At 40.4% G+C, this 15,687-nt stretch overlaps 2 protein-coding genes across 2 annotated transcripts; both read right to left on the bottom strand.

Moving 5' to 3' along the window:
- Positions 1-250: 250 nt before the first annotated feature.
- LOC134215151 (small ribosomal subunit protein eS27) lies at positions 251-901 on the bottom strand. Its single transcript, XM_062694399.1, has one exon. It carries the CDS (start codon positions 742-744, stop codon positions 490-492), a length of 255 nt encoding a protein of 84 aa, XP_062550383.1. The 5' UTR covers positions 745-901; the 3' UTR covers positions 251-489.
- Positions 902-12,813: 11,912 nt separating this feature from the next.
- On the bottom strand, positions 12,814-14,166 carry LOC134210886 (protein lethal(2)essential for life-like). Its single transcript, XM_062687287.1, has 3 exons — positions 13,752-14,166; positions 13,173-13,679; positions 12,814-13,076 (listed from the first exon to the last, which is right to left on the bottom strand). Exons 2-3 carry the CDS (start codon positions 13,561-13,563, stop codon positions 12,901-12,903), a joined length of 567 nt encoding a protein of 188 aa, XP_062543271.1. The 5' UTR covers positions 13,564-13,679; positions 13,752-14,166; the 3' UTR covers positions 12,814-12,900.
- Positions 14,167-15,687: the final 1,521 nt, after the last annotated feature.

Here is a 15,687-nt window from a genome sequence, read left to right as displayed (position 1 = left end):
ATCATGTTGATTCAAGAATTTCCAAACAATCACCGGTTGAATATTTTACACCCATTCCATTCACCTTCTACCCAACCAAAACAACTCCGTTCAAAAGCACAACAAACGACAGCACAAACATTTTTACCACCGCGAAACACCAGCAACCAACACAATGAAAAATAAAAGAACGGAAAGCCCTCTCTCCGTTGCTCACGACCCGACCCCGTCTCCATAGGATGGTGATATCGAACATAACCTCAATCCAATGTTTCTGTGGCTCCTTCCGTTTTCCAAAATCTTCCGTTTATTCCATCGAATTCAACTACTCTGCATTACATATTCTTCTAATCAAAACACGACTTTCAACAACTTATTCTTGCACTGCACTTCACACGACGAACAAAACCCGGAGGCCATCAATCCATCGCCTTCGCGCAGCTTTCTTATCCCCGCAAACTCATCGGAAAAAAACGGAACAGATTTCAGTCTTCGGCACCTTTTCTTACTTTAGTAGGGCTTCTTGCGGAAAGAGCATCCCTCCGTGAGCCGGGCCTTTCCTCCCGTGGGCTGACACAGGATCGTTGAACAGCCGGTGCAAACGACGACGCTCTGGGCATGGCTGAAGACGGTCGTAATTTTATAGCATCCGGGGCACTTGACGTCCATGAAGTACGAGTTCGGATGAGGCACCAGGCGCTTCAACTTGTGCTTACGCTTCTCCTCGGCCGGAAGCGGGTGCAGGAAATCCTTGGCGAGCGGCATTTTGATTCGATTGAATACTTTTACACTTCGAAACACGTGTTTTGGAGGCTTGAGGAAAAATCACTCAATATTTCTGATGGTTATACGAGCTTTCGCAAGCTGCACGTAGTGCACTGTACGACGTATAATCCGGGACTAAGACAGAGTGGAGGGTTGATTTTTCTCAGGTTAATTTACTAGGCGTGAAGCGAGTCGTCTTGCTCTAACAACTGTGAAATCATGTACAATTTAGTGCCATTTCACCCATTTCAGTTCAATTTCACTTACACATAGAAAAAAGTTTACCAAACTTGACACGCATCCCGCAACGCGGAGCAAAGTTTATACGAAATTTTCAGGTGAAATTATTGTCAAACTGACAGCTGTCAGAGCTGTATCACACGGTTAGAAAAAAGTACCTAATTTTAGGTACTTTTTTCTCTTGCATCTCCCTCCCTCTTCCCTTTGTTGTCATAAAATGAAGAGCAAAACCACTCAACAAGGGCATTAAAGTGTGGGAACCCAACGTTGAGTAATCTCATGTTTACAAAAGTTGAGTGAAATTTACCTAACTTTTGATTAGTTTCTATTTAAATTTAAGTATATTTTACTTAATATTAAGTGAATTTTACTTAATTTCATGAAAAAATTACTTAATTTTGGGTTCCCACACCGAATCCCGATTTGAGTGAAAAGTACCTAATATTAGGTACTTTTTTCTAATCGTGCACGGAAGAGAAAAAGTACCCAAAATTGAGTATTTTTAAACTTACTTTTGAGTTATTTTTTCTCTTCTCTTTCATCCACTCTTTCTTTTGTTGTCAACACTGAAAATAATCTACACACTCATGCTACTGGTTCCACACGTGAGTTTTCACTACTTGTGAAGCATACCATTATAACGTGTGAATCCAGTGGCAAATGTCAAAAAATGAAACGTTCGTTACAGAGGAGTTTCATCAAGAATGGAAATGGAAAACACGTTAAATCTTTATGGATTGTATCTGTGGATACTGCCAGTTTTCGGACCATGTTTTTCTTTTTTAATTTCCAAATGAGAGTGATCATTCGAACGCGCATGCTAATGAAACAAAACAAACATGATCATTTAAATAACACTTTTATTAACATAAGAACTAATATTGTTTGGCCAATCATGACAAGGAGGCGTCATTTTTTTTATCATTTTCTGCCAGCAAAATTCTGCGGACGCCGGACATAGCTCCCAAATTGAGAAGGTTATTAAAAATACTGCATGAATACTTGTTGTATTGGATATTTAACTAATCCGAATGACGACACAATCACACCAGAATCCGAAGTACAAGTTTCAATCTGTAAAATTAGGACATATTTTTAATCATTTGTTGAATGAAACAAAAACTAGCACTTACCATTTTTTATATACAAAAAATATATTTACAAAATTTTTTTAAAACAAAAGAGCCACCCGGATAAAAATGTACTATTGGTTCAATAGTGTAAACAATTGAATTACCATACAATGTACGGTATACAATAGGATACAATGTTTCTTGATGGTTGCACAGTTTGTATCAACACTGAGGATACAATACATCAACATATTTCTCTAATGTAACAATACTTGCAATTATTTTTGAAACGTTTTCGTACATAAGATTCATAAATTGAGAACTTTTGAAACGTTTCTTCACATTGCATATAAACTATATACAGTCAAACCTCCATGAGTCGATATTGAAGGGACCATCGACTCATGGAATTATCGAGATGTGGAATAGAAAACCCCTGGTAAGCTATTTGAAGGGACCATCACAGTAACCCAGAAAATATTTTTTAATATGGTATATTTTGCTTCCATGAGTCGATATCGAGTCATAGAACATCGACTCATGGAGGTTTGACTGTAACAATATTTGCCTCATAGCGCCAAATATTCAATTTTTTCCTTTAAATTGCAATGTAGAACAGTAAAGCTGTCACAACTGAGAAATCAAAAATCGTATTGTTTTACTATACAAATACAATACAATCCATTGTATTTTGAACAGTTTTGTTCGGATATTTCAACAATATATTAACCATACACTCTATTGTGTGACGAAAAAAATGTATGGAAAATTCTCAGATTTTGTATAGTTACGATACTTAACAACCCGTACATTCTATTGCGAAAACTTCATTTACATTTGAGTAAATGGTTCACAACAATGCATTCTAATGTATTTCTATGGTTTCATTTACAATATAATCTATTGCCAATTTAATGTTATTAATAGTAGTGTTACAATAAATTTTATTGTTATTCTACTGTATTTTTTATTCGGGCAAACAATCCAACGACGCCAGTTCAATACGGGAAGCTAATTTTGAGTTTTATTACCTGAGGTCGAAATTGAGTAAATTAAACTTACATTTGGGTAAATAAATTTTCCGTTGGGTACTTTTTTAACATGGGAGGCGATGTGCTTTACTACAGGTGTGGGCCAAACCCTAAAGTAGTATTTGTTCAACGAAAATTCGCTCTTCTGAGAGAGAAACTCTTAGCTGGATTGCCGAAGATGGCCGAAGGCGACCGAATGTGACGTCACGTCTAATTTTTTTAACAGACGTGACGTTTCACTCCGCCCGCCGACTGTAGGTGGCGATGCTTACATTATTTTTTCGACTAATACAGACATAGAGGACTTTGGCCCACACCTTTACTGAAGCACATCGCATGGGAGGCAAACTACTTCGACCCTACTTACTCAATTTTGGCTTCCCGTACACTGAAAATAATCTACACATTCATGCTACTGGTTCCACACATGAATTTTCACTACTTGTGAAGCATACCATTATAACGTGTAAATCCAGTCGCAAATGTCAAAAAATGAAACGTTCGTTACAGAGGAATTTCATCAAGAATGGAAATGGAAAACACGTTAAATCTTTATGGATTGTATCTGTGGATACTGCCAGTTTTCGGACCATGTTTTTCTTTTTTAATTTCCAAATGAGAGTGATCATTCGAACGCGCATGCTAATGAAACAAAACAAACATGATCATTTAAATAACACTTTTATTAACATAAGAACTAATATTGTTTGGCCAATCATGACAAGGAGGCGTCATTTTTTTATCATTTTCTACCAGCAAAATTCTGCGGACGCCGGACATAGCTCCCAAATTGAGAAGGTTATTAAAAATACTGCATGAATTCTTGTTGTATTGGATATTTAACTAATCCGAATGACGACACAATCACACCAGAATCCGAAGTACAAGTTTCAATCTGTAAAATTAGGGCATATTTTTAATCATTTGTTGAATGAAACAAAAACTAGCACTTACCATTTTTTATATACAAAAATATATTTACAAAATTTCAACCAAATTAATGAAAATACACTTTTTAATTTCCATCTTGAAGATTGAAGAACAGGTTTAAGATGCTCACGATTTCCTGATAGTGAACAATCTGTCAATAAAGCGCCATGTTATTTTATCACCTATCACTGCTTATTCAAACGATGTTGAAAACACGTTAATATGCACAGTTTTCTCATATGGTATAAATTCGTATTCATGTCTTGCGATTTTCACGTGGATGGCTAGTGAAAATGTCGCTCGATGAAACACGTTCGATTCACATGGAAAAGAACGTTATGTAAACGTGTATATTATTTTCAGTGTACGGATTGTCGTATTCCAGCCGAAAACGGCTGAATGGAATCCGCCGTTGAAGAGCGGTGCGACTGTTCGTTTTAAAATTCGACAACAAACTGCCGGTGCAATCTTCGTCGTTGCTACTCAACCCGATGGCGCTACCAACACCATCTCATACTGCGGTGGCAGCAATGCGCTAGCATTGCCATACCCCGCCGCGCAACCTCTCCCAGCCCCTCACAAGCTACCGATTCATTGGCACACGCTTAAATGAAGCAAAGTTCGTCAGAAAATTCAATATGTTGCTCTCCATACTCTCAAACACTCAATCATGCACAGATTCTTTCACGATAGAGATCAGTATTAGCGCATATGCAAAATTGATAATTCGAATCAAGTCTAATGTAAAACTTGCCACATTGTATGGTAAATTGGGGCACGTGAAATATGTGATTTCACGGTTGGTATATTTGATTGCTTATGTTTAATGTACAATCCGCAATAGCAGAATCAATTCATAGTCTAGAATCACTTATACTAACTAAAATCATTAGCCGCTTGCTCTGAATACTACATCTTTCTCCTTCCCTACTCTTTCAACTTTGTAAGAATATGATTTCAATTTTATAAATATTTCATTATAATGAAAAATCGTACCTAAATTGCTTCAAAATAAATTAAAACAATTCATAATATTGTAATACCATCAACATCTAATGCAAATAAGAACAAACTTGATATGTTAAGTACCGTCATATTTTTGCTAAAAACTAATTATGATTGTGGGTCACATTTTAATTTTTTTTTTCTTCGGAATTCTACTTGCTCTTGCACAATTCGGAATACACAAAAAATGCCTCGGAGTCCTGCTCGGTACTCGCAAAGAGCAATCCTCTATAGAACTTGCAAACGTAGTCCTACGTCAACATTCTTTGGAGTTCTACTCACGTAACCCTACGTCCTTCTATAGAATACCCAGACGAACATGTCTTGGAGTTGCATCGAAGTTCTGCTCTGCATTCGCAAAGTATACTCTTCTATAGAATACACAAACGATGTCCTACCTCAACTTGCCTTGGAGTTCTACTCGCTCCGGAATAAACACGAGAATGCCTCGGAGTCCTTCACATTTGCAAAGTATACTCCTCTATAGAATACCCAGACGTAGTCATACGTCAACATGCCTCGGAGTTCTGCTCACTCCGGAATAAACAAAAATGCCTCGCAGTGCTTCACATTCACAAAGTGTACTCTTGTGTAGAACACACAGACGTAGTCCTACGTCAATATGCTTCGGCGTTCTACTCGCTTCAGAATAAACACGAAAATGCCTCGAAGGTCGGCTCGCATTCACAAAATAAAATGCCTAGGAGACCTGCTCGCTCCGGAATAAACAAAAAAATACCTCGGAAATCCGCTTGTTCCGGAATAAACAAAAAAAAAGCCTCGAAGGTCGGCTCGCATTCACAAAAAAAATGCCTCGGAGACCTGCTCGCTCCGGAATAAGCAAAAAAATACCTCGGAAACCCGCTTGTTCCGGAATAAAAAAAATGCCTCGGAAACCTGCTCGTTCCGGAATAAACAAAAAAAATGCCTCAGAGTCCTGCTCGGTACTCGCAAAGAGCAATCCTCTATAGAACTTGCAAACGTAGTCCTACGTCAACATTCTTTGGAGTTCTACTCACTCTGGAATAAATAAAAAAACGCCTCGGAGTCCATTTGCAAAATGGATTCCTTCATAGAAGCCACAGACGTAATCCTACGTCCTTCTATAGAATACCCAGACGAACATGTCTTGGAGTTGCATCGGAGTCCTGCTCTGCATTCGCAAAGTATACTCTTCTATAGAATACACAAACGATGTCCTACCTCAAAATGCCTTGGAGTTCTACTCGCTCCGGAATAACCAAAAATGCTTTGGAGTCCTTCGCATTCGCAAAGTGTATTCTTCCATAGAATACACAGACGTATTCATACGTCAAAATGCCTCGGATTTTTACTCGCTCCGGAATGAACAGAAAATGGAATAAACAATTTTTTTCTCGTGCTCTGTATTCGCAGAGTGTGGTCTTCTATAGAATACCCAGACGTAGTCCTACGTCAATATGCTTCGGCGTTCTACTCGCTTCAGAATAAACACGAAAATGCCTCGAAGGTCGGCTCGCATTCACAAAGTGTACTCCACATAATACACAGACGTAGTCCAGCGTCAACATGTCTCGAAGTTCTACTCGCTCCGAAAAAGAAACAAAAAATGTCACGGGATCTTGCCATGCATTCGCAAAGTGTACTCCTCTTTAGAATACCCAGATGCAGTCCTACGTCAAAATGTCTCTGATGTTTACCTGCTCCGGAATGAAGACAAAATGCCTTGGAGTCCTGCTTTGCATTTTCAAAGTGTACTCTTCTTTTGAATACACAGACGAAGCCCTACTCCAACATGCCTCGGAGTTCTACTCGCTCCGGAATAAACACGAGAATGCCTCGGAGTCCTTCACATTTGCAAAGTGTACTCCTCTATAGAATACACAGCCGTAGTCCTACGTCTACGGAATGAACACAAAATGTCTTGGAATCCTGCTTCGCATTTGCAAAGTGGTCACAGACGTAGTTCGACGTCAACATGCCTCGGAGTTCTACTCGCATTCACAAAATAAAATGCCTCGGATTCTTACTCGCTCCGGAACGAACAGAAAATGGAATAAACAAAATTTTTCTCGGAGTCGTGCTCTGTATTCGCAGAGTGTGGTCCTCTATAGAATACCCAGACGTAGTCCTACGTCAACATGCCTCGGAGTTCTGCTCACTCCGGAATAAACAAAAATGCCTCGGAGTGCTTCACATTCACAAAGTGTACTCTTGTGTAGAACACACAGACGTAGTCCTACGTCAATATGCTTCGGCGTTCTACTCGCTATAAAATGCCTCGAAGATCGGCTCGCATTCACAAAATAAAATGCCTCGGAGACCTGCTCGCTCCGGAATAAACAAAAAAATACCTCGGAAACCCGCTTGTTCCGGAATAAAAAAAATGCCTCGGAAACCTGCTCGTTCCGGAATAAACAAAAAAAATGCCTCGGAGACCTGCTCGCTCCGGAATAAACAAAAAAAATGCCTCGGAAACCTGCTCGTTCCGGAATAAACAAAAAATGCCTCGGAGACCTGCTCGCTCCGGAAAAAACAAAAAAATGCCTCGGAAACCTGCTCGTTCCGGAATAAACAAAAAAATGCCTCGGAGACCTGCTCGCTCCGGAATAAACAAAAAAAATGCCTCGGAGACCTGCTCGCTCCGGTATCTTTTATTCGATCCTCGGGAGACCTGCTCGCTCCGGGATCATGTTTTAAAACACTCGAAGACCTGCTCGCTTCGGTTTTTTTTCTATGATTTCGGAGACCTGCTCGCTCCGAAATCCACAACATAACACTCGAAGACCTGCTCGCTTCGGTTTTTTTTCTATGACTTCGGAGACCTGCTCGCTCCGAAATCCACAACATAAAATGAGAGCATACTTACCATTTAGTAACTAGCACATTAATGGATGTGGCAAGCACCATTTTCATGCGCTAGTTACAAAAATAAAAGCAAACACTATTTCTACCGACTGCGACATGTCGTATTCCAGCCGAAAACGGCTGAATGGAATCCGCCGTTGAAGAGCGGTGCGACTGTTCGTTTTAAAATTCGACAACAAACTGCCGGTGCAATCTTCGTCGTTGCTACTCAACCCGATGGCGCTACCAACACCATCTCATACTGCGGTGGCAGCAATGCGCTAGCATTGCCATACCCCGCCGCGCAACCTCTCCCAGCCCCTCACAAGCTACCGATTCATTGGCACACGCTTAAATGAAGCAAAGTTCGTCAGAAAATTCAATATGTTGCTCTCCATACTCTCAAACACTCAATCATGCACAGATTCTTTCACGATAGAGATCAGTATTAGCGCATATGCAAAATTGATAATTCGAATCAAGTCTAATGTAAAACTTGCCACATTGTATGGTAAATTGGGGCACGTGAAATATGTGATTTCACGGTTGGTATATTTGATTGCTTATGTTTAATGTACAATCCGCAATAGCAGAATCAATTCATAGTCTAGAATCACTTATACTAACTAAAATCATTAGCCGCTTGCTCTGAATACTACACGGATGTTCGAGGTTGGGTGAATTAAACTCACTATTGGGTAGTTTATTTCTTCCGTGTACGGTTAAACTCTACCCAAAATGAAGTTCAATTCACTTAATTTGGACCAGGAGGGTGAAACCCTTGACGAATTCGTCAATTAGGGTCTCGCCGACATTTCTCACCAACACGAACGCACGGTTCGTGGTTGCAAACAATCCCATTTGATTTTGCCGTGCCAACTGCTCGTGGTTGCAAACAAACTGAGTAAAAGTGTGAGTGCAATGTGCGTGTGCGTACACGCTCGCAGAAAGCCTAATGGTGAAACGCCTGTCATCCGCGGTACAATGGCACTCTATACCCAACATCGCTTTTAGTACTTCTGTTTTTGGTACCCAGTTTCTGGGTAGTATACCCGAATTCAGCGCTCATTTTGGGTGATCGTACGCAGTTAGTGCTAATTATCGGCATTTAACTTCTCCTGGTGAAAACTTGCAATTGGTTGAGGTACAACGAGCCTTTTGTGTTTGTATGGCTTCTTTATGTCGAAAAATAGCTCGTCGATAATTCCGAAGTTTTGTTATCATGAATCAAACGAAATTAAAACAAAAACATTGTACGCCATATTGAATGAATGGTGCGTAGGCGTATTAGCCTTCTCTTCAGTCCCCTGATTTGGACCGTTGGTGGGGGAAGCCAATTTTGAGTTGGATGGCCCAACTTGGATTTGAGTAGTTTCCGTTTGATCCCGTGTGTAAAAAAGAACCTAAATATTGTCGGTGTATCACCAAGTTAGAATTCGGAAGTACTCGCAAAAAAATGTTGCGGTCGATACTACCATTCCGAGGGCTAATTTAAGAATACGCACCGACGATTTTCAGCAGACAACAAACCCGTTTGATTTTACCATGCGCGCAGTAAAAATCAACTGTGGTCCTGGTGGAATGTTGTTGCATGAACTGAACACGGGACTGACACTTGTATACCTGCACCACAGTTCATTTCGTAGCCAACATAGTAAATTCCGCACTGACAGCCATAAGAAGAATCATGGGAAAGAAAGAGATAGGTGCGTTCCACACTGACAGTTCCATAAATGACAAGCAGAAGAAACGAGACTGCATCTACACTACGAAAACAACCAAAACATCAGACCCCCGGAACTGAATCAGTGGTGAATTTGTCCGAATGTGTGGTTAATTTAACTGAAAATTTGTGGTTGTTTTAAAAACATGGCGTAGTCTACAAAATAGTAACCGTTACCATGGATTTTTTTTCTGTGTAGGCGGACTTCCGAACCGAACTTTCTTCCGAAGTTTTATTTGTCAAACTAATTGATGCGTTGTTTAGCGCATCTTTATGCGAATCTAGCGCACTATTTCCGAAGTTGGGAAATTTGCATGTATCTGGAGAAAAATCCAACTTCGGTAAAAAAAGCGGTATAAATTTATTCCGAATAGGCAATATTAAGTTGTTTCCACCTAATGTTAAGTTCACATGAATTTAAACAAAATAAATTTCAGTTCAACCCCTTTAACCTATCTATATCGTCTATATCTATATCGAATTGCTATCGTTGGGTGGTTTTCTTTCTCTGTTTTTGATATATTGATTAATAACATGCTCCTATATCAATAACATTCGCAAAACAGGAAATTTAGGCTCAATTTATGTTGTGTTTTGTTGTTTTCCGGCGGGCTCACTGCTGAAAAAAAAAATATAAAAATGAGAAATAAAACAATTTGCGCACCTATTTTTTGTTTTCGAATGGTATGAATTCAAGGAGCAGTTCTCGCTTAACTTTTCAAAAGGACCTAAGTAACATTTTTTTTTCAAGAATTAATTTGAATAGCGCAATCGAAAGCTTTCATGTTGTTCTGTTAATTGCGCTATTCAAATTAATTCACGAAAAAAATGTTACTTAGGTCCTTTTGAAAAGTTAAGCGAAAGTTCCCCTACACTGAGAAAAATTCCATGGTAACGGTTACTATTTTGTAGACTACGCCATGTTTTTAAAACAACCACAAATTTTCAGTTAAATTAACCACGCATTCAGACAAATTCACCACTGATTCAGTTCATGCAACAACATTCCACCAGGACCACAGTTGATTTTTACTGCGCGCATGGTAAAATCAAACGGGTTTGTTGTCTGCTGAAAATCGTCGGTGCGTATTCTTAAATTAACCCTCGGAATGGTAGTTTCGACCGCAACATTTTTTTGCGTGTATATGTATAGATGAGCGATGATAAATCCTGTCTCCAAACGAACTGTCAAACGTGTCTCCAAACGAGCATGACGTCACGATTTCAATGGAAATGTTAAGGTGGTTATATAACAAAGCCACACATCGGCCATCTGAAAAACCACGTGCCTTTTCCTGTGATTTTTCAAGAGCACGAATTGAGAGAACCACAATGCCCATGGAGATGAAACATTCGTAGATCGCTTGCTTACTTGTGCTAAACAATCGACTGCAATTTCAGCATTGTACGAAAATTATTACGCTAGATTTGATCTTTTAATAATAGGAGTAGAAAACCGTGTGGTGAATTTGAAATTCACCACATGGCTTGATTGTATAATCACCTTAAGGGCTGTAACGTCACATGCGCGTGTGCACGGTCAAAAAACCGACTCAGCCATGCTTTCGCTCATCTGGGGGTGCGTCCCATGCAACCCCTTCTGCTTCCACGATGCGATCATCTCGTCGAGAGATTTGATGTCGCAATTCAGCTGATAGTCCTCCTGCGCCAGATGCAGGGCACTTAATCCGTGATCAACTTCACATACAGCGCGATAGATTTCGTGGCGGTTCTGGCTTTCCACGAAGTATCTTCGCAACTGCTGGATCTGGGAAACAGTGTTTGTATATCGGTGACGCCTCTTCCTCCTACTGTACGTAGCAGGGTGACTCTCTCAATGGATGATTTTGGATGGCGCATGCGATGCTTAGTGAACACCACTCGTACTGCTCATTCTAACGCCTCCAAGTCAGTCTTGGTCCATTTCACCACCCCGAAACTGTATGTCAACAAGAGCACGGCAAACGTGTTTATCGCCTTCACCTTGTTGCCGGCTGACAAGAGGCTTTTTAAAATGCCGATGACACGATGCAAGAGCTTTTTCTGCAGCTCTTTCTTGATCATCGTATGGCGAATTCCTTTCAGTTGCAGGAAACCTAGGAACTTGTACGTTTCGCCTTCAACCATGTTTCGAATCTCTTCCTGGTCGTTTACGCGGAAACTGTCGGCATCCACCAGGTGACCCCGGTGTAGATGTATGAATCGACATTTATCGATACCAAACTCCATCCGGATGTCGCTGCTGAATACCGTTACAAGCCGCAGAAATTGGTGCAGCTTCTCCATAGATTCCGTAAACAGTCTCAAATCATCCATAAAAAAGATGTGGGTAATGTTTGTACTCCTTTCCTCACTCTTCAAATGATAGCCATAGTCGTGTTGATTGAGTGCTCTGCTAAAAGTTTCCATGGCAAGGCAAATCCATAGGACTAAAGGTATCGCCTTGGAATATGCCCCTCCTGATGCTGAGAGTCCTGTATCGTAACACCTTTTCTCCATCGGTAACACACATCCCCATAGTGTGCTGCATTAGCCTGATGATGTTACAGTCTATCTTATACATCTGCAGTACCTTAAGGAGGTTTGAGTGAGTCGTATGCCTTTTTATAGTCGATATACGCCATGCTCAGGTTTCTTTGCTTGTGGGTGGCCTGCCCAACAACGACTGCATCAATGATGACCTGATCCTTGCAGCCTCGTGTGTTGCGTCGACAACCTTTTTGTTCTTCGGTCATCAGGTTGATGACGTCGCAATGGTTCTGGACCCTCCTTGCTATTACCGATGACAGCACTTTGTACAGACTCGAAAGGCACGTTATAGGTCTGTACTTGGCTGGGTTCATAGTGTTCCGATCCTTCGGCAGAAGATAAGTGACACCCCTAGTGATGAATTCTGGTAGCTGCCCGGGGTTATCTAGTACCGTATTGAAGCATTGTTGATAACTAAACCCAGAGTGTATGTAATTAAGAGTGGCGACATGTGCCGCATTTGACAGGACTGCTGCTCGTTTGGAACACGATTTTATATGGGTATGACAGATGAATCTTGTTCCAATTCTGACAGTGTCGCCACTCTTAATTACATACACTCTGACTAAACCCAAACTCTGCTATCCTAAATGTAACGTCCATAAATTACATAAACAGAACACCCCTACTTCAGTCCCTCCTGTTCCAGCTACGTAATCATATTTTGAATTAATATAATAGTGATATTTCTACCTTTGCAATATGTTTCACATTTTATAACGCTAGATAAATAAATCTTTTAATTTCAAAAAAACATTAGTAGGTTTCGATTGACAACATTTCCTTAAATTCTGAAAATCTAATTCTTCTCTTGATGTTTATTATTAGAATTTTTATCCTTGAATATTTCATCCGTTTGCGTAACTGATACGATACGCTCATTCACCGGCGGCAGCAACACCTTTTTAGGAGCAGTTACCGTTAAAACTCCATCCGTCGATAGCGACGAAGTAACGTCTGCTGCTTCGTGACCACCTAAAATCAGAAAACAATGAGCACTATTCTATCAATCAGCATTATTATTCTTTCCACCCACACTCTGTAAATGCTAATTAATTAGCTATCACTCACTTGGCAATTTATATCGGCGCAAAAACTGCCTGGATACATATCCATGTTCGTCTTGTTTTTCGTCATGTTTCCCCTCAACCACCACCATATCGTCCACGGTTTTAACGCTGATCTCATCCGGGGTGAATTGCTGCACATCCAGATTAATTTGGAAGCGCTCTTTGTCCATACTCACAAACGAGCCCGCATCTCGCTGGGATCGAACCGTCCGCCAAGGTCGATAGTAACCATGCCGACGATAGTTTTGTCTTGGGTAGGTTGTTACTGCACTGAACAAATCGTCTGCCAGGAGTCCTGTGGCGAAGTGCTGATCCAAGATCCTGGAACTACGTAACGGAGCATCCCAGACGTCATCCAACCAGTCGTGGTACAAAATCGGAACCAGTGACATCACGGAAAGCTGGAGTTCTCTCTGGTTATTATGTCACACTGCACTGGATTGAAGCCAACGACTTTTAGTTCGCAATTTATTGATTGTCGTGGTCCGCCTCAGTTCACCTCCTAACACTTATTGAAAGCACAGTCGTGAGTGGCACGTGCTGAAGCTTTATTTTCGTTCGTGAGGATAAATATACATACCCATAGCTTTGCGTATACGTAACTGCTCGAAAGGAATGAATTTCTCGATGAAAATTTATCTCCAAGAAAACGACTGGAATTCTTGGGGTAGTTTGGAGTCTTATATTTTTATGGATATCAAGTTTCCATGGTTTATTCCATCTTTTCCCAGTGCTAGACGATGGAATAAAGAAACCGTTGAAACTGTGGGCGTAGAAAAAAACATCTCGTTCTTATTGCAATTAGAGGCTGAAAGCCAAAAATATATCATTAAGTCAAACAGCATCCTGGTCCTGGATGCCTCCACGCCGATCCGCCTGTGATGTGCCTCTATCACATCTGCCGAATAAACTTAAAATCTTCTTAATTCGATTAATTTTTATTTTTTGTGTTTAAACAGGTAATGTTTCAGTTTAATGTAGCGTACACACTGGGCAAGCAGTTTGACCAACATTGACTCCACCTCTCGTTTAGTCAAGCATCCAGCAAGCACCACCAACAGCAACAGCGGCGCGAACACTCAATTTATCCGACCAACAAAATCACACACGAACGACCAACGCGCCAACTTGAACACCAACCTTCAAAATATATCCCGGCAAAAACCGTTTGTGTAAATCCACTTATTCTCCTAAAATGGGTAAATTTTTCAGCAGAGAGAAAGAGATAGCAGAGAAAAAGTACCCATTTATGAGTAAACGATTTTTACCGGGATGGGGGTTTGAGCGATTCCACTACAAACGCTCAGACATGTTCGGCGAACCGGCCCCCGACAGGTCAAACCAAAATTAAACCGTTTTGATTTTTTTCCAACCGAGTCGCCAACCGTCAAATGGTTGTTCTAACAACTTCACACACAGTGGAACAAAGCAGCAACCGAAGCGTTTTCTTGGGGGCGGAGTCAATGTTGGTCCAACGTGTTTGATCGTGTGTACGCTACATAAGTGGTTGGCCACCTGGCCCTTCATCTTCAGTTTTTTCCTATTTCTCTCTTTTGTTTAGATGATTATATGTTTTGTGTTTCAATTTTACATTTCAGCCTTGAGGAGGCATTAGTTAATTTCAAAATTTGATAAAATAGTTAACTATTTACAAAAATATTTACATAAGAATTTGATAACCTAGATTGGAACAAGCGCCCTAATCGCTGACTGATCCGAAAAAGCGCAACGGACCCTAACCCGATCTTTACACTCACCAAAGCGTCCATGTAATGTTTTTTATCCCGGCCAGACGGTAGACCTCAGATGTTCTTGTCCTGGAAGGAGTGTTCACAGCGCCGTAGCGTGCGGTTGGCAGGGTTGCCCCCCCCGCCAAGGGCGCCAGCCCTTAGGGGGCCTGAAATCAAGAATAGCGACATGAGAAATAAATCCCTTTATTCGTTAATGGGCAAATTAATAAACGTCTGCAAAGTCCGATGGTGAAGATTTTTTAAGTAGTCTAGAGCAAATAAAAAATATCTCTTCATTTGCACATCAACATGTTGAATGATTTGGTCTTAGTTTTGACAGCTATTCCGGTTTTCTATGACTTTCGAAACCAGTTGAGGCATTCCACGGGGGCATGTCAGTCGATCCTGAGCGACCATTTCGAAAATATTTGAAACTCTGCACAGTTTTTCAATTTCATCTAAATCGTCATTTTTCGATATCAAATCTTCATATTGAGTCACGACTAACTTTTCAAAAGGGTGTATGTGAAAATGGTTCAAAAATATTTAAAAAGCTGCACAGCAAAAACGGAATGTTCGATTGTTATGATTTTTCAGCAAAGTTAGACAACTAAATGGGGATTCTTAAGGAAATGTGACCAGTAAAAAAAAAATTTTTTGCCTTTAAAAATATCATTTTTGTCACAAAACTCAAATATCTCAAAACCCTATCTTTTTTCGAACGTATTTTTTAGGGAAAACGGTCCATTATATTAGCTATCTACCATAAAAATTTGGTGATGGTAA

The sequence above is a fragment of the Armigeres subalbatus genome, chromosome 2 (assembly GCF_024139115.2).
Source record: "Armigeres subalbatus isolate Guangzhou_Male chromosome 2, GZ_Asu_2, whole genome shotgun sequence".
NCBI classification, from domain to species: Eukaryota; Metazoa; Arthropoda; class Insecta; order Diptera; family Culicidae; genus Armigeres; species Armigeres subalbatus.
Note: the sequence above shows the minus strand (reverse complement) of the source record. Positions and strands in the feature narration are given on the sequence as shown.